Raw genomic sequence first — 18,556 nt, 5'->3', positions numbered from 1 at the left:
GAGCGCCGGCACAGTCCCACGCCCCGCCTCTTGCTAGGCCTACGGAATCTGAACCTCAAGACGGGAGATAGTAATTGTCTTTGCAGAGGGACGTGTGATGTGTGTGTGCAGTCTCTCCCTACTTGCTACCACCATGGCTCAGAATTTTTAGAACTGGCCAAGACAACCATCTCCGCAGTGTCCCCCACCCCTAGACTGGCCCCTCAGGGTTGTATGCTCCTCTCTTCACTATCCCAACATGGGAGTCACCACCTACCAAGGTGTTCTTCCTTTTGGCCAGTTGGACTACGGAGAGACTGTCTTGCAGGACACCATGCTCTCCTTGCTTTTTCTCCGGCTGGTCACTCCTTGTCAGCCTCCTTTGCTGTAACCCCACCTGCTGAATCCACTCCATTCCCTGGGGGGCACTAAGGAATCTCAGCAGGGCCCCAGGTCTCTACAGACACGTCTAAAAACTACTGCTGTCCGGAATGTGAATTGGAGATTTTGTTTTGCTTTTTTGCAAATGTTATAAATAACACATTTGACGTATTCTAATTCAAAATTTAGACATTTCTCATACAATGGCACGGCTCTTTGATGTACATTGTATTTCTTGTATCCCTGGACTTGATGTCCATGGTGTTGATGTGTCCTAATTTGAAATTCAGTTGTTTCTCTTACTACAGCTCAATCAGCCAAAACCCAGCAGGGACAAACCTGTAGTCCGACAAAGTCATGCTCATTGGCTTCTTGCATCGAGGGAGACCGCAGACCAGAGGAACAGAGTGTGTCTTGCCAACAAAGGAGGAGATAAAGCTTTTAGAGCATCTTGGAGAACAGTGGACTTTCAGGGAAGCTTAGTGAAGCAATATTTTGATTGGCTTAAACCAGGGCTGGGTGTTAAGGTCTAGACTATGACGTGGCCCCATTGCCCTGTTTCCTTGGAAATTACAAAGTTAAGAAAATTGTGGAATGTCGTGTCCAGAAACTCCCTAATCTTAAGCTCCACACCTGTGCTGGAAATCCAGGCTCCTTTTCATTGTCCAGAGTGGGATGTTTCATTCTTTCTGTTTTGAATTCAAATAGCAAAGATTATAGAAGACACAATGTCTTGGTGAGATAAGAAAGCAGTAGTCATCCAAAGAAGGGCAGTGTTATGACACTTTATAGCTGTGACCTTGGGAGCGATACGGTTTCCCAGTAACCTTGCAGCTGGCTTTATCCGTGCTTGTTATTCCAGCTGTGGCTTTATGAGTAGCAGGGCTGACTTTCTCAGTCTCACTGACCAGCTCTTTCACAGGCACTGGATCCCTCACATCTCTTGTCCTAACGTGCCCGAGTTTGATCCAGGGGGTATGATACTTACTAGTTTGAGATTTTGAGAAAGTATAAATGACAAGAGTGCCTACCATCTGCACTTGGCATCTTAAGGTACCTAAGAACTTGAGAAGCACTAAAAAATAACTTCGTGAAAAATGACCTGGAAAAGAAAGCTGCTATTCGAACTGATATTAGAAATGTAGGGAAGGGAAACAGGAATAAAAAAGCAGTGGTTTGAAGCCTTCATAGTGATTCGGTCCTTCAGTCTGCTAATGTCACACAGAGAGATCTAGTCTAAGGAGATCACCAGCTTTGAGGGAAAAGATCATAGACAAGGATACATTATTTATCACGGTGAAAAACTGAAGATGATTTAGACATGAAAGGTGTTGTTACATACCTAAAATGAATATTTAGTGCCATGGGGAATGCTCATGAAGTAAGTGCCAAAAAACAAAAAAAAATCAGGAAATTAAAATACAGAGTATGATATCAACTTTATTTTTTATTTATATGATGTGTATAAAAAATGTCTGCAAGGCATTACCAAAACATAAAGGATGGTTATCTCAGTGTGGCTAAATTATCAGAGATTTTGGCTTTTTGTTCTATATTTTCTACAATAATACAGTGCAGTTCTAAAAATAAGTGTGTATCACTCAGAGCAAGAAAGTAGTTATTTTTGGGAAAATAGTAATGGTTCTTAGCTATAAAATAGGTATCACATGAGGGAAATGATACGCCATAGTGTTACTCGTATTTGTGGGCTTGTCCGAATGTGTTTTTCCCACCATGTCCCTGTTGGATTGAGGAACATAGGTTTGCATTTTTGTTTGGTGGTTTATATGTTGAACAAGGCTGACTGAATCTGAGTCTTTTTCTAATTGTGGAATTTTTAGCATGTAACCAACGCTTTTTACGTAATTAGTCACTTCTACCGGTAGAAATAACAGTTAGTAGACCAGAATGGAGTAGTAGTTTGGCGTTGGTTGTCGCACCCAGAAAAGGGGTTTCAAACTTCAGACCCTGTTACTGCTGATGTTATTTTTAACTCTTTCTATTTCTACTTTTTCTAGAGTATTTCTAGGCTTCCAAAAGTTAAGGAATGATGAAATACCATGTATCTATCAGGAGAAATATGTGGGAAATTATTGAAATTTGGTTAAGATCAGTTGGGATTTATGGACAAAGTAACTTTGGAGTTAGATTGTCTTTCTGCCATTTATAGCAAAGTTATTTTTATAAAGAGGAAAGTACATAAATTTTCAGCTGGAAATTAATGTGACTATAGAGTTTCTAAAATGTGTAGCAACATTGTAAGTCTTGACTAGACTTATCTTTTTGACCCCCTAGAGTCCAGGACGATGTCTGGAGAACTTCCACCGAACATTAACATCAAGGAACCTCGATGGGATCAAAGCACCTTTGTTGGGCGAGCCAATCATTTCTTCACTGTAACAGATCCCAGGAATATCCTGTTAACCAACGAACAACTAGAGAATGCAAGAAAAGTAGTGCATGATTACAGGTAACATTAATGATTATACTTTTTGATTAATACGGTAATAGGTCATCATGTTAACCTATTGTCTTTAAACCTTCACTTAGTGATTTTACAACTTTTTTTTTTGCAATGGAATCCTCTTTACCAAAAAAAAGAGGAAATAGGAAGACGTGTTTTATCCCCTGAGGCTGAGCCTTAATGCAGATATCCGGGGTTCACAGTGACCTGAAAAATAAGACAGCCATCCCTCCAACTCCTAGGTACCGATCTGTGAGGTCCCCTTTCCCAGTGCTCTGCCTCCTCCACTCCAGTACGTCCCTGGGTCAATAGCCCCCCACGCATCTTTCTGTCCCCGGATGGAGATAACCTCGTGCGGAAAGCAAGCTGTCAAGAATTAGAGTAGGTTGGTTGCTTCTGAAATAAAGCCTCAATGAACAAACCTCGCAGGTAGGAGCTCAGCTGGAAAGATGCTGGTGGCAGGTTTGTAGGTTTGGGCTGCAGTTCATCAATTCAAAGAGCCAGTCATGACGTCAGAAGAGAGATGCTCTAATAAGGCAGTGGTCACAGCCGTCTCCATAAAAGACCACATAAGAAATATTTCAGGGGGTGCCTGGGTGGCTCAGTCGTTAAGCGTCTGCCTTCAGCTCAGGTCATGATCCTGGGGTCCTGGGATCGAGCCCCGCATTGGTCTCCCTGCTCCGTGGGAAGCCTGCTTCTCCCTCTCCCACTCCCCCTGCTTGAGTTCCTGCTCTCACTATCTCTCTCTCTCTCTGTCAAATAAATAAATAAAATCTTTAAAAAAAAAAAAAAAAGAAATATTTCAGGCTTTGTAGGCCACAGAGGGAAAGTTTCTGCCCCGTAGTTTTCTTAGTTTTTTGTTTTTGTTTTTGGGTTTTTATTTTTTATTTTTTTAAAAACAATCCTTTTAAAAAATGAAAAGCCACTCTTAGCAAGCGAGGCAGACAGGCCATAGACACTAGTTTACAGCCTCCTGCTCTAGGGGAGAGTCAGCCAGTGGCTGAGATCTGGAGCCGCGTTGGGGGGGGTGGTCTTTGACGGTCACGTGGGAGGTTAGGGAAGGAACCAAGGGCAAAGGGCAGTCTGTAAAGTTCGTCATCAAACACAGGCTGGCCAGATCTTAGCAGGGGCCCGCGCATCAGGAGAGGAGAGCCGAGCAACAGGACATCTTGGAACCTTATGCGAAAGTACTGAAGAACAGGCAGAGGAAGAGCAAAGCGCATGTCAGGGATTCAGGAAAGGAAATGTTCGATGAATCTGGGACAAAAGCCATAAAAAGGAGAGGTGCAGAGGAAAAGACAGCGAGAGGAGTTGAAAAGAAGACATAAAAACACTGCAAAGAAGCTAACACTGTAAGAGCAAGACGGGGGCAGTGGGCGGCACTAATGACAGAGCTGGCTCCGTGGAAAAGGAGAAACAAAGACATGGAGAGTAAACCCGAGACCCTCCTCCAGCGGGGAAGAACAGATGTTGGCGCACTTTTCCCACAGAGGGCCAGGTGGCAGATATTTTCTGCCTTGCAGGCCATACCTTCTCTCTTGCATATTCTTGTTGTTTTTGCTTTTTTTTTTTTATTTACAGCCCTCTAAAAATGTAAAAACCATTCTTAGCACAAGAGCCATTCAGAAACAGGCCATGGGCTATAGTTTGTCGGTTCCCAGTACAGACGTAAAAGTGGAAGCGCATTAGGGGTTGCCAAGAAATGGGGGAAAGACTCCAGAGGAGAGGAGCTTGCAGGAACGTTTGGGGAGATGAAAGTATTCCACACCGTGATTCTGGAGGTGGCTACACCACTGTACCTTTTCCAAAGCTCATCAAATCGTACTCTTAAAATGGTTGACTTTTATTGCATTTGAATTATACCTCGGTAAAGCTGATTTAATTTTTTGAAAAAGAAGATGCTTCCCAATTCATTTGCAACACTGATACTCTAAATGACAGAAGTACACTGCAAGAATACAGTGGCCCATCTTGCAAATTAACAGCGTAAAAATCCAAAATAAAATACTAGCACATCAAATCCAGCCTTTCATGAAAGTATGAACAAGTAGGATTTATTCCAGGAGTAAAAAGTTGATTTATTTTAGGACATCTATCAATATAATTTATCAGATTGAGGCAAGAAATCACTCTTGATAGATGCCCAAAAGAAGGTTAAATTATCCATGTGTTTCTCAGAAAATTATTAATCAGCTAGGAATAATGTACTGTATTTCTTTAATATGGTAAAGAATACACATCCACATTAGCAGCCAGCATCACACTAAATGATGAAACAGTAGAGCTGAGTGAACTTCCCAGACAGTTCTGCAGAAAAGCAATCCTGTGGAATATTTCCCCCAATACCAGAGAGGGAGAGAGAGAGAGAAAGATAGAAAGCTAGGAAAGGAGGGAGGGAGGGAGGGGAGGAGGGAGGAAGGAGAGGAGGAAAGAAAGAGGAGAGAAAGTGGCTTCCATAGTCAAATTTGGAAAAGTTTACAGCCCATTCTTTTTTTATCCTTAAGATTTTATTTTTAAGTAATCTCCACACCCAACATGGGGCTTGAACTTACAACCCTGAGATCAAGAGTTGCACTGACTGAGCCAGCCAGGCGCCCCTACATCCTATTTGTAAGGGTGTCACATCCCATTGCCTTCTGAAAAATTCCAAGAAGTATTAGAGTAAACAAAGCCGTTAGTCCGTTTTCCCAAACTTGAACATGGGCCTTTTTTCTTTCCCGTAACACCTTATAACATCTAAGAACACGCCCCTAAAAATCTTGCTCTAGGAGGCATTCTCTTTAAAGTTAGAAGCAAGTCAGGGATGCCTTTATCTTCACTATTGTATAACATTGTTCTGGGATCCCTAACCAATTCAGTAAGACATAAAAAAGAAATAAGAGGGACGCCTGGCTGACTTACCAGTGGAGCATGGGGTCCTGAATTTGAGCCGCATGTTGAGTGTAGAGATTGCTTAAATAAACTTAAAAAAAAAAAGAAAGAAAGAAGATGTACAAATCTTAAAAATATGAGACAATTTCTTTCTCTTCTTTTTTTTTTTTTCAAATGATGATTTTCTCACCAATCAACTACCAGTGGAACAAATAAGAGAATATGACAAGTAGACTACACAAAAAGTCAACAGTTTCCTATACATCAGCAATAATCAATTAGACAATATTATTTTAATACCATTCATAAGACCAAAAAGATATATATATACCTATATATAAAGTATCTAGGAATACACTTACCCGGAAATGTGAAGCAGTTCCAAGCCCACTTGGGGGGTCATTAAAAGAAGCCTTTGATAACTGGAGCAACATGCAGTAAGTCTAGATAGAAAATTTTTTTTTTTTTTAAGATTTTATTTATTTATTTGACAGAGAGAGACACAGCGAGAGAAGGAACACAAGCAAGGGGGAGTGGGAGAGGGAGAAGCAGGCTTCCCACGGAGCAGGGAGCCCGATGTGGGGCTCGATCCCAGGACCCCGGGATCGTGACCTGAGCAGAAGGCAGACACTTAATGACTGAGCCACCCAGGCGCCCCTGGATAGAAAGTCTTAATATGGTAGAGGTGTCAGTTCTCTCCAAATCAATACAGTTTCAGTCTAAATACAATTGTGCTCACCTATAAAATTGACAGAATAATTCTGAGCATTGCCAAAAAAATAGAGCATAACTCAGGCACTTTTGAAAGAGGAGAGACCACTGTTCTACCAGGCATAGAATGGACTGTCATTTGGAGGGTGGGCATCGGCCCCACAAGGTGAAGATGGTGGGAAGTCCATAGAAAGCCCCAAAGCGAATAGAGAGCCCAGAAATGGACCCTCAACTCTATGGTCAACTCATCTTTGACAAAGCAAGAAAGAATGTCCCAATGGAAAAAAGACAGTCTCTTCAACAAATGGTGTTGGGAAAATTGGACAGCTACATGCAGAATGAAGAGGGACCATTTCCTTATACCACACACAAAAATAGACTCAAAATGGTTGAAAGACCTAAATGTGAGACAGGAATCCATCAAAATCCTAAAGGAGAACACAGGCAGCAACCTCTTCGACCTCAGCCGCAGCAACTTCTTCCTAGAAACATTGGCAAAGGCAAGGGAAGCAAGGGCAAAAATGAACTATTGGGACTTCATCAAGATAAAAAGCTTTTGCACAGCAAAAGAAACAGTCAACAAAACCAAAAGATAACCGACAGAATGGGAGACGATATTTGCAAATGACATATCAGATAAAGGGCTAGTATCCAAAATCTATAAAGAACTTATCAAACTCAACACCCAAAGAACACAGGATCCAATCAAGAAATGGGCAGAAGACATGAACAGACATTTTTCCAAAGAAGACATCCAAATGGCCAACAGACACATGAAAAAGTGCTCAACGTCGCTCGGCATCAGGGAAATCCAAATCAAAACCTCAATGAGATACCACCTCACACCGGTCAGAATGCCTAAAATTAACAAGTCAGGAAACGACAGATGTTGGTGGGGATGCGGAGAAAGGGGATCCCTCCTACACTGTTGGTAGGAATGCAAGCTGGTGCAACCACTCTGGAAAACAGTATGGAGGTTCCTCAAAAAGTTGAAAATAGAGCTACCATACGATCCAGCAATTGCACTACTGGGTATTTACTCCAAAGATACAAATGTAGGGATCCTAAGGGATACGTGCACCCTGATGTTTATAGCAGCAATGTCCACAGTAGCCAAACTGTGGAAAGAGCCAAGATGTCCATCGACAGATGAATGGATAAAGAAGATGTGGCATTTTTTACAATGGAATATGCAGCCATCAAAAGGAATGACATCTTGCCATTTGCAACGACGTGGATGGAACTGGAGAGTGTTATGCTGAATGAAATAAGTCAATCAGAGAAAGACATGTATCATATGACCTCACTGATATGAGGAATTCTTAATCTCAGGAAACAAACTGAGGGTTGCTGGAGTGGGGGAGGGTGGGGGGGATGGGGTGGCTGGGTGATAGACACTGGGGAGGGTATGTGCTATGGTGAGCGCTGTGAATTGTGCAAGACTGTTGAATCACAGATCTGTACCTCTGAAACAAATAATGCAATATATGTTAAGAAAAAAAAAAAGAAGATAGCAGGAGGGGAAGAATGAAGGGGGGGAATTGGAGGGGGAGATGAACCATGAGACACGATGGACTCTGAAAAACAAACTGAGGGTTCTAGAGGGGAGGGGGGTGGGAGGATGAGTTAGCCTGGTGATGGGTATTAAAGAGGGCACGTTCTGCATGGAGCACTGGGTGTTATGCACAAACAATGAATCATGGAACACTACATCAAAAACTAGTGTTGTAATGTATGGTGATTAACATAACAATAAAATTTTTTTAAAAAATTTAAAAAGGGGAAAAAAAAAAAGAAAACCCCAAAGCCACGCCCAGCACTCAAAGAATCTCAACCCATGATGGCTATAGCATTTAAATCTTGGTATTAGGGTGGCAGAGCAGCCAATGGAAAAGTCAAGTTAAGCAAGTTTCACATTTTCCTATCTTAAGATAAATCCCAAATAAATTAAAAACCTCAGTGACAATTAAAAAAAAAATAACAAAAAACCTGTTACTAAAGTGCAAGACGTAGAGGTGAATATTTGTATAACCCTGAAGCGGGTCAGGCCTTTCTAGTCAGCGACTTCGTTTGTTCCTACCTGACTACATCAAGATAGTAACGTTCAGGGGAGCAGCCTGATCTGCCCACAGCGGGTCAAGTTTACAAGTGATCCGCTTAAACAGTGAGGGTGCTGCCACCCTGACAATCAACAGACACACTCAAGTAGAGAAAAAGGACAAAAGGCGTATTGACAGCCTCAGTATTTTACATAACTTTTGTCTCAGCAAATGTACTCCTTTGTTTCTGATTAATCTTGGATGCAGGGGAAAGATTTATTTATAAGGAGATTGACTTCCTCATCCTTTACAAACGGAAGAGATTAGAAGCAATTAAAGTGCCCAACAATAGGGATTGGGATAATCTATCTTACAATCATGCGGTGGAAGACTGGAGCATTTAAAAGGATGATGTGTTAGTTTCCTAAGGTGGCTGTAACCAGTTACCACCAACTGAGTGGCTTCAGACAACGGAAATTTGTTCTATTGCAGTTCTGGAGGCTGAAGTCTGAAACCACGGTGTTGGGAGGGCCATCTCCCTCTGAAGGCTCTAGGGGAGAATCTTTCCTCCCCTCTTCCAGCTTCTGGTAGCCGGAGGCGTTCCTTGATGTTCCTTGACTTGGAGCTACATTATTCCAGTCTCTGCCTCTGACATCACAGGACCTTCTTAGTCTGCACGTGGCTGGCTTATAAGGGCACTGGTCATTGGATTTAGGGCTCACCTTCATCAGCATGACCTCGTTTTAACTATTATATCCACAAAGACCCTGATTCCAAATAAGGTCCCATTCTGAGGTTCTGGGTGGATGTGAATTTGGGGGGACACTATTCAACCCAGTACAGGTGGTACAGAAGAAGTTCTAAAGATACAGAAAAGCGTTCACAGAGTATTACTCATTTTAAAGAGGTGGTCATAAAGCAACAGGTATGGTGTTTATAGAGATCCTAAGTGGCATATACAGGTCCTGCAAGACCGTGGCTGTGTCTTCACAAAACAGCATCAGTGGAAATGAGTAATGAAAGGCTTGAATGATTTTAATTGCACTAATGAATGTCTGTATTTTCTAAATTTTTAGCAATAAATGTGTTTCTTTGATAACAAGATAAAATAATGAGCCTTTCTAATCTAGGGTTTCAAACTGTAGGTATAATAATTAATGTTCTTGATTGCCACAGCTTTTGTCTAATTGGTTGAAAATATTATAGAGTTTGCAAAGTTCAAAATACGTTTTTAAATATGTCATTTAAAACAAGGAATATTTCAAAGTTGAATACTTCAAGATACAAGATAAGTTTTTGTTTTTCAAAATTACAGACCAGTTGAGATACATGGGTTTGAAATGTTCGTTGTGTTTACTGTCTCTTGTGTTACTAAAATTTCACTGCAGGCACAGTTGTTTTCGGTAAGGGTAAACTTAAAAACTTTCTAGCTACATGTCTCTAGAGCACTGGTGAGCTATTGGAAATGAACAGTTCCCTTGTTATTTCTTATTTCCCTAGGCAAGGAATTATTCCTCCAGGTCTTACAGAAAATGAATTATGGAGAGCAAAGTACATCTATGATTCAGCTTTTCATCCTGACACGGGTGAAAAGATGATTTTGATAGGAAGAATGTCAGCTCAGGTTCCAATGAACATGACCATCACAGGTTGTATGATGACATTTTATAGGTAAGTCATGGAAATATAACAACAGTACATTTTATATTACAGAGCTTAAAGTACATTTTTGTGTATAGTTTTATTGAAATAAATGTCATTTCACATTGAGTTCCATTTTATATAAATGTCACAACTCTAGGGGGTTGCTTTAACTTTTCCCGGTGCTAAATAAATCGTATTCTCTCTGTCGTTCAAAAGGAGACTGAATTTTTCCTCTAACTCGTAACACCCAAAAGAAAATGAGATGGAGAAAGAAAATTTAAAAGTTTCTAAGCAAATTCTCTTTTTCATCCACTCCTAAGTCACAGATGTAAGAGTAGATGTAGCCGTAGACGCAGACACGCAGGCTTGCACGTGCCATAAGGAGGGATCAGGGCTACTTCGCCTGCAGACAGCTGGCTTTTTTCCCCAAGAGAAGGGGCCTGACATTTGTTGAGCGCCTACTGTATGCCAGGCTCTCTACAGATTTAAGATCAAATTTAAGGAGGATGACTTGATTCTCACCATAGCCCTTTGAGCTTGGGCTTACCCATATCCAAAGAAGGAGGATGCTGAGAATCAGAGGATGCACTTCAGCCCCGCCACTCAGGTCCCAAGCTTTCGACGCAGAACGCAGGGTCTTTGACCTAGCGCTCTCCTTCCGCAGTCCATCTCCTCTGTGGTTACTGGTGTTCACATTTTCTGTTCCGCACAGCGGCTAGGTCAGAGGCGATGGCCAGTGTGTGACGGATCGCTCTGTTTTAGGACGACACCGGCCGTGCTGTTCTGGCAGTGGATTAACCAGTCCTTCAATGCCGTGGTCAATTACACCAACAGAAGTGGAGACGCCCCCCTCACTGTAAAGTAAGACTGTAAGAGTTAATCGTTCCCTGCACCTGCCCAGTGTGCATTTCATTCGGTGGTGTATAAACTGTTGATATTGGTCAGAGTATCATGGGGCATATTTTCCAGTAGCGTTTCTTCTCCTCCCTTCCCATCAAGATGACCGTCTTGTCCAGCCTGCCTTCACAGACATGACTCTTGCTGTTAGGGACCCTGGTAGGCGGATTTGTCTCCCACGCCCTCAGGCTCCCCGTGCAGAACACAAGGTGGGCAGTTGAGGGCCGGGCCGTGGCAGACGACAGGCTGTGCCCCCATCTACCCTGAGCCCGTGGCCAGGTAGCAACATCAAAAGCAGTGGCATCAAGAGCGTGATCTCTGCAGAAACCAAGGGGACTTTTATTTAGGATTTGTCTTTAAAGGAGCCATCTCTGGAGCCAGACAGAAGGTGAACAGGTTTAAAATGTTGCCTCCTGTAAAAACCGTTTGGACTGGCTAAAGTGATTAGTGAACCAAAACTTTCAGCTCAGCTTGGAGAACACTTCAGAGTGTTTTCTTTTTTGTCACTTTAAATGGCCTCTGACAGTCCATAGTGTTCTTTTGTCACCATATGGAACAAAGGCTGTAGAAATCTTGCCGCCACAGTGCTTATCACACCTTCATTTCTTCCAACCCTTCGAATTAAAACTTATTTTATTTATTTGTATTTATTTATTTATTTTTATTTTTATTTTTATTTTTTTAAGATTTTATTTATTTGCGAGAGAGAGAATGAGAGACAGAGAGCATGAGAGTGGGGAGGGTGAGAGGCAGAAGCAGGCTCCCTGCCGAGCAGGGAGCCCGATGCGGGACTCGATCCCGGGACTCCAGGATCCTGACCTGAGCCGAAGGCAGTCGCTTAACCAACTGAGCCACCCAGGCGCCCCAATTTATTTGTATTTATTATTATTATATTTCTTTAGAGAGACAGCATGCAAGGCAGAGGTATGAGGTAGACAGAGGTAGAGGGATGGAGAACCTCAAGCAGACTCCACACCCAGCACAGAGCCCAACGCGGGGCTCGATTTCACGACCCTGAGATCATGACCTGAGCCAAAATCCAGAGGTAGATGCTTAATGGACTGAGCCAGCCCGATGCCCCTAAAACTTAATTTAAAATAAAACAGCTGTGCTTGACTGCCTGTTGCAGATGGGACTTTTCGTATTACGATACAATAAGTTACAATTTTAAGAACAGCAGTATGGCAGTTTTACTTCCAATATGTGTGTTTATATTTTGAGAAGTACTTTTTATTTAGGTAGACATGCTGCCCACACTTAGGCCAAGAGGCTGTTCCCTGCACGCTCACGGCCCCTCGGTCCACCCCCCACCCCCACCCCCCCAGTACCTACTCCCTACAGCCGCCGCTGAAGCTGCTGGTCGGCTTGTCTGTGAGGAAGGCCACTCTGCCCGGGGCTGCTTGCTTCCGGTCTGCATTTGGCCGTTTGTAGAGTGAGAGTGAGTGTTGTTTTGTGGGCTCTCTCTTCTTAATCATGCTCTTTCACATTGTCGCCTCGTTTCCTCAAAAACTGTTGAACCCAAGTGTCCTGGCGTGCACCTGTTTTTCATGCACTATTCTTCCTTTTCAGTGAACTGGGAACAGCTTACGTTTCCGCGACAACTGGTGCCGTGGCAACAGCTCTAGGACTCAACGCATTAACCAAGGTGCTCGGATTTTGATTTCCCTAGTTAGGCTTCTTAATTTGTTCTCATCCACCTGGCTCAAGTCCCTCGATTATTTCTCAAAATAGTTCAAGTCCTAGGACTTTCTCTTTTTTTTAAGATTTTATTTATTTATTTGACAGAGAGAGAGTGAGAGCAGGAACACAAGCAGGGGAGTGGGAGAGGGAGAAGCAGGCTTCCCGCCGAGCAGGGAGCCCGATGCGGGGCTCCATCCCAGGACCCTGGGATCATGACCTGAGCCGAAGGCAGACGCTTAACGACTGAGCCACCCAGGCGCCCCAAGTCCTAGGACTTTCTTAAGAATTACCATCATTATCTTCGCCTGCCTATCTCAGTTGGGTCTTCCAGTGAGTTTCGGAAAGGCTGTCACCAGCACCCTCTGCCAAGCCCCTGGTCTGTCCCTGGCACTGCGTCTTACGTGCCAGTGCTCCCCGACCCTGGCTGCCCACTAGAGGCTGTGTGCCGAGGAGTGTGCCCGCGCCCACACCTCTCGAGAGGTGGAGACGCCAGCGCCTGAACTCAAGACCCCGCGACTCCAAAGCCCCCCAGTCCGTCAGCCAGGCCAGTCTGGCCGATGTCTGGGAAGCATGTCTTGTCCCAGTGCACCCATGCTGGAAATCGACAACCACCACCAGGGAACAAGTTTTGAAAGTACCCTCGGCCTGAGTTTCCATACAAAAGAGACTGTGTTTTTAGCAGTTTTCAAGGAGAAATAAGTATTTGCATTCAGTCATCCGGGCAAAGTAAAATAATGCTTTTGGGTTTTTTTTTTTCCCTGCAGCATGTCTCACCACTCATAGGACGTTTTGTTCCCTTTGCTGCTGTAGCTGCTGCTAATTGCATTAATATCCCATTAATGAGGCAAAGGTAAGATTCATACGCAGTCTTAGAAAGGACTGGTGCTTGACAGTAGAGTCTTATAATAATTAGTGGTATTGAAACTTTTAACAGTTCATTTTAATATTTACAGATGGAGTTATATGGGACCTGGGTTTGCTTCAGAGTAATCTGGTGTGGGCACAGGGATGGGTCCATTAATGAAACAAGCTTAGCCATGAGTTGCTAATTATTGAAGTAGGCTGATGAGTATGTGGGGGGTTAGAATACTCTTTCTACTTCTGTGTAATAAAAAGTTTAAAACATATATCTCAAACTAACATTTAGTTGTTGTAGCACTAGGCAAAGAAGGTCTATGCACAGAAAGTTTATTCTCTAAAATAGGTACCCCCACCACCCCAGAACTGTCTTACTGGGTTTAAAATATTAATGTACATTTTTGGAAGTATTTTATAGAACTGACAGAAATTAAAAGAGAAGAAAGAACAAGAAAAAGCATTTTGGAATGGATAACAAAAAACAGGGTAACAATAGGAGCTTTAATTTTAGTGTTAGTAATCGCTTCTCGGCCTTTTGGCTAAGATCAAGTGTTAATCAAATTTTAGTGTTAGTAACTGGCGTTAACTATCCAGTGGTGCCATATACTAGTGATTCCTGGGGCAGTATAGTTAATTTACTTAGTAATGCCATGTATTATATGTGTCTTTCATTTGGGAAGTTGCTCAGATTTGCATGTGAGCATAGAAATTAGCCTTATCTTTAAGTTAGCATATTCACCCTTTGAATTATATTATTGTTAAAAAATGCAGCACTTTTTTTCATGGAGTTTACTAGTGTTATTTTCCTTTTTTAAAAAAGATTTTATTTATTTATTTGAGAGAAAGATTGAGAGTGAGCAGGGGGAGGGGCAAAAGGAGAGGGAGAAAGAATCTCCAGCAGACTCTGCACTTGATCCCACAACCCTGAGATCACCACCTGAGCTGAAATCAAGAGTCGGATGCTCAGCCGAGGCTCCCCGTGTTACTTTACTTTTGTGCCTACCACACAAGGATTAGACTTGTTCGTGGTATTTAAAAATAGACCTGTTAGGGGCGCCTGGGTGGCTCAGTCGGTTAACCATCTGCCTTCGGCTCAGGTCATGATCCCAAGGTCCTGGGATCGGGTCCCATGTCGGGCTCCCTGCTCAGTGGGGAGCCTGCTCCTCTCTCGCCCTCTGCCCCTCCCCACTGCTTGCTCTCTCTCTCTCTCAAATAAATAAATAAAATCTTTAAAAAATAAAAATAGACCTGTTAGTGCCAAAACTGACACTCAAGCGGGTATTTGGATTCAGTAGGGACTTGGTCTTCCGTAGCACAGTGCTGTTTCCAGCCGTTTCATGAAGGTATCTGTGAACTTCTTTGCCTGTGTTTTGCTCGGCAGGGAACTCAAAGTCGGCATTCCTGTCACAGATGAGAATGGGAACCGCTTGGGCGAGTCGGCCAATGCTGCAAAACAAGCCATCACACAAGTAGTTGTCTCTCGGATTCTCATGGCAGCCCCGGGCATGGGTTAGTAGCTCTTGGTCACCGAGCCCTGGCTGTAGTCTGAGGGGCGGGAAGCCACAGCGCCACTTAAGCAGGGGAGTGGTGTAATCCTTGGGCTTTAGCAGCATGATAGCGGGGGCCGTGTCAGGAGCAGAGTGAAGAGGGCCAAGAGTGATGGTTGGAGACTGGCCAGGAGGCTGGCACACTACAGCAGGTCAGTGATGGGGCTGGTTTGGACCAGGGCGGCCACAGTATGGGCGATGAGAACTTGAAGGCAAAGAATTGGATTTTCGTACATCTGGAGAAGAAATTTCTCAAAGTTCTTGAATCAGAATAATTTCTACTGAAGATTTATTTGTATCGATTAGAAACCCTTGGAATACAAACCAGGTTGGGTTGGTTAGAGCAGCTATTAGGATGTATGCCAAGCTTCTACTCAGTTTTGTCCTTAGGGCTTGGAGTCGACATGACCCACAGTCAAAAATCTGCATTGTATGTAACCCACTCCTAGGGCTTCCTAGAGCCACCCTCAGACCAAAGGCCGAGAGAAGATTCTCAGACTTACTCAGGAAACAGAGGGCCCGGGAAGTCTAGTGCTCATTACAGAAAAAATTTGAAATTAGTAGGATTAATTTCATCATCTAAGCTGAATGCAGAAAGCACTTGACTATTAACCAAGCTCTCAAAAGGAGCACACTTAATCAGTTGTTGTCAGGTTGTCCTGCTAGTATCTTTTGTTGTCTTTAGGTTCCTTTTGTCATTGTGAATCTCATCAGCGCACAAGTAGGAGTAGGGACATTATAGTGGTGTCAGCTATAATCCCAGATTATTCGGATTATCCGATTTAACCACCGTTAATTGATTGAACAAAGAAACCCCTTGGCGTCCTCATGAGACAGCGGTGCACGCTGTGGGGGTGGGTGCACTGTGGCAATCAGACACAGACGGGGGTCCCCAGGGTCTGGCGCCAACACGCCCACCACGCCCGACTTCCACATCTGCCGACAGCAGGCTTGCAACTCCAACCTCTACCCTGCATTTGCTTTTGATTTGGGTTTTGTTCTTTCTCATTTTGAAATCTGAGGTTCCCCTTTGGAGCTCAGCCAGCCCAATGGATCTACTTTTAGAGGCTTGGTTATTTTAAACATTATTTAGTCCCCAGAGAAGAAACACAACCTTTCTGTCCCAGTGGAATCTATAGAGGTAATTGCCATATGGAAGTGGTTGATGTGACAGTTCAGTCTGATAGAAACTGTGAGTAAATAATAAATGAACTACCACTACCCGAGGAGTTATGTCCATTATTGTCTCCAACCGTCTCACAGCCAGTTTGATAGAATTCTCCCCATTTTATCGATGAGGAAAACAGAAGACTGAGGCTCAGAGAAGTTAGGTAACTTTTCTTCCTCAAGGCAGGAATCTTTTTCTTGAGGCAGAATCTTTCTACTGGACTCCACGTGGGATGGATGCCTGGGGGAGATTGCATTTGTTTAATTAGCACAGAAGGGGAAAGTTCCTGATATTTGTACTGTTACATATTTAAAGTTAAATGTAAAGTTCTCTCCCAGATTATAAAATTTTCTGGCTGGTAATGAGCATTACATTGTTTTTAATTTTTTTAAATGCTAAAGTATTTCAAAGAATTATTGCAAGTAATTTCGCTCTGCCATTGTGAAAATAGCCTAAAAGTGACATAAGCCTTTTGTAAAATCGTTAAAAAAGATGTGAGCTGAAAATAAATATTAAAGAAAGATTTAAATGGATGTATCTTTACTTGTAGCTATCCCTCCATTTATCATGAACACTTTGGAGAAGAAAGCCTTCCTAAAGGTAAGCAAGCCCCAGTTCTGTTAATCTTTGTCTCAATCCTTTCAGTTCCTTTTCAGACTTCAAACAATACCGAATATTTCCTACCCAGTGAGTAAAGAATTTGAAGGCCATTGGCACTTGGGCACTTAAGTTAAATAAAAAGATGTTTCTGATCTACTTACTGATTTACTTCTGATCTCAGATATTTGAGAAAGCTGTTGTAAATGAAGGTGGCTGCCCATTCCTCTTGAGAGGTTATACTCAGTTACAGCTTATCTTAGTCATCACTTGGATGCCTAGCTAGGTGATAATGAAGAGATAGTGTGAATTTGGAATGATGTGTTCATAAGTCACTACACATACTATCAGAAATGAAAAGAGTTTGGAGTAGTAGCTTTGTAGGACCCTGAATATAGTGCCCGGTGTATTTTTCTTTGCTGATCATGTCTAGTAATTCATTAATTTTATCAGCCACCTCCCTTCAAGGTCACATTGTGACCAAGGACTCTCAATGCTTCTACATTGCTTTTTGTAGCTTCCCGCTGTAAAGCAATAGTGTTCATGCGTCACCCTCATTTTCCAGTTCTTTCACAAGTGGGATATGGTAGAATAGGGTGACTCACTTGGCTCATGCGGTTTGGAAAGTGGCATTGTTAGATCTGCCAAGAGAAAGGAGCCACACTCCTCGCTGGAGGAGCAGGTATGTTGTGGGGAAGACCACAGCTCTCCTGGCTGAATTGTTTTGGGTCTTAGAAACAGAACTGTAACATCGAGGGAACAAGATAAAGCTTTAAAAAAGGACATAGTTCACAAGCCAAGCACTTCCTGAATGATTTCATCGCTTAGGACTATTCTAAATGTGCGACAGGTGTGTTCACTGACCCGTATACTCCCCATGTGCCCCAGAAGGAAAGCTGTAGTCAACACTAAGCGAACACCTCATAAACACTTTCAATATAAGAATGTTCTTCGAGAAGTAAGCCGGAAAAGTCTGCTATGAGGAAACAGTAATGTTGAGTGCTTCGTTTGACCCATGTAGCCAGGTTGTCACCTGTCAGTGCCCCAACCCCATGTTAGGGAAAGGGGCCCCTCTCTGCAGCACCTTCTCTCATATTCTTTCTTGGGTGCTTTGGGCACATGGAAGAATTCTATTCCCTGCGCATCCTCCTCTAGCAATCTTACACGTCGGTGTGATTTGTGCAGTCATGTTGTCGTGGCTCTGTAGCTACTGAACATTCCCAAAATACAAAACAGTTATATATATGGAAGCAGTAAAGCTATTGCTATAGACCAAAATGTCATCGTGGACTCATCCGACATTTTACCTACTTCACTAAGCTCTTCTTTTGAGAATTAATGACAAAGTTTTGCCCAGATCTCTTTCTGGTGCAAAACTTAGAAAAGGATTAACTCTTAAAAGCTGCTAATGGATTAGTTTATGTACTGGAACATTAACTATATCCTAAAACTACCAAATTGTATACACATTTGAAATTCATCAGCTTTGACATCTCCGTGATTTTCAGGTAATCTGAAAAAAATTAGTGCTCTTTCCTCTGTCCATCCCTGCTTTACTTATGGGAAGTGATTCAGGCTTTGGAGGAAGAAACGCATTAAGTTAATTTAAATGGGGTTTGTCAGTATCACTCTCCAGGATACTACTAGGAAGTGGCCCATCCAGTACATCCATAACTTTGCAGACATTGACTTGATGCCCTGCGTTCTTCTCTACCAGCTC

At 42.8% G+C, this 18,556-nt stretch overlaps 1 protein-coding gene across 2 annotated transcripts in view; it reads left to right on the top strand.

The window, feature by feature from the left end:
• SFXN1 (sideroflexin 1) overlaps positions 1-18,556 on the top strand; it is a 40,241-nt gene that overhangs the window by 10,448 nt on the left and 11,237 nt on the right. For both annotated transcript variants that reach the window (XM_045900944.3, XM_045900937.3), the window contains exons 2-8: positions 2,656-2,830; positions 9,946-10,116; positions 10,852-10,950; positions 12,556-12,631; positions 13,431-13,516; positions 14,906-15,033; positions 16,790-16,839. In XM_045900944.3, the coding sequence (XP_045756900.1) occupies positions 2,667-2,830; positions 9,946-10,116; positions 10,852-10,950; positions 12,556-12,631; positions 13,431-13,516; positions 14,906-15,033; positions 16,790-16,839 (774 nt within the window). In that variant the 5' untranslated portion in view covers positions 2,656-2,666. The remainder of the gene's footprint in view (positions 1-2,655; positions 2,831-9,945; positions 10,117-10,851; positions 10,951-12,555; positions 12,632-13,430; positions 13,517-14,905; positions 15,034-16,789; positions 16,840-18,556) is intronic.

The sequence above is a fragment of the Mirounga angustirostris genome, unplaced genomic scaffold (assembly GCF_029215605.1).
Source record: "Mirounga angustirostris isolate CCGP_5_RB_7025 unplaced genomic scaffold, mMirAng1.0.hap1 SCAF_7, whole genome shotgun sequence".
NCBI lineage: Eukaryota > Metazoa > Chordata > Mammalia > Carnivora > Phocidae > Mirounga > Mirounga angustirostris.
Note: the sequence above shows the minus strand (reverse complement) of the source record. Positions and strands in the feature narration are given on the sequence as shown.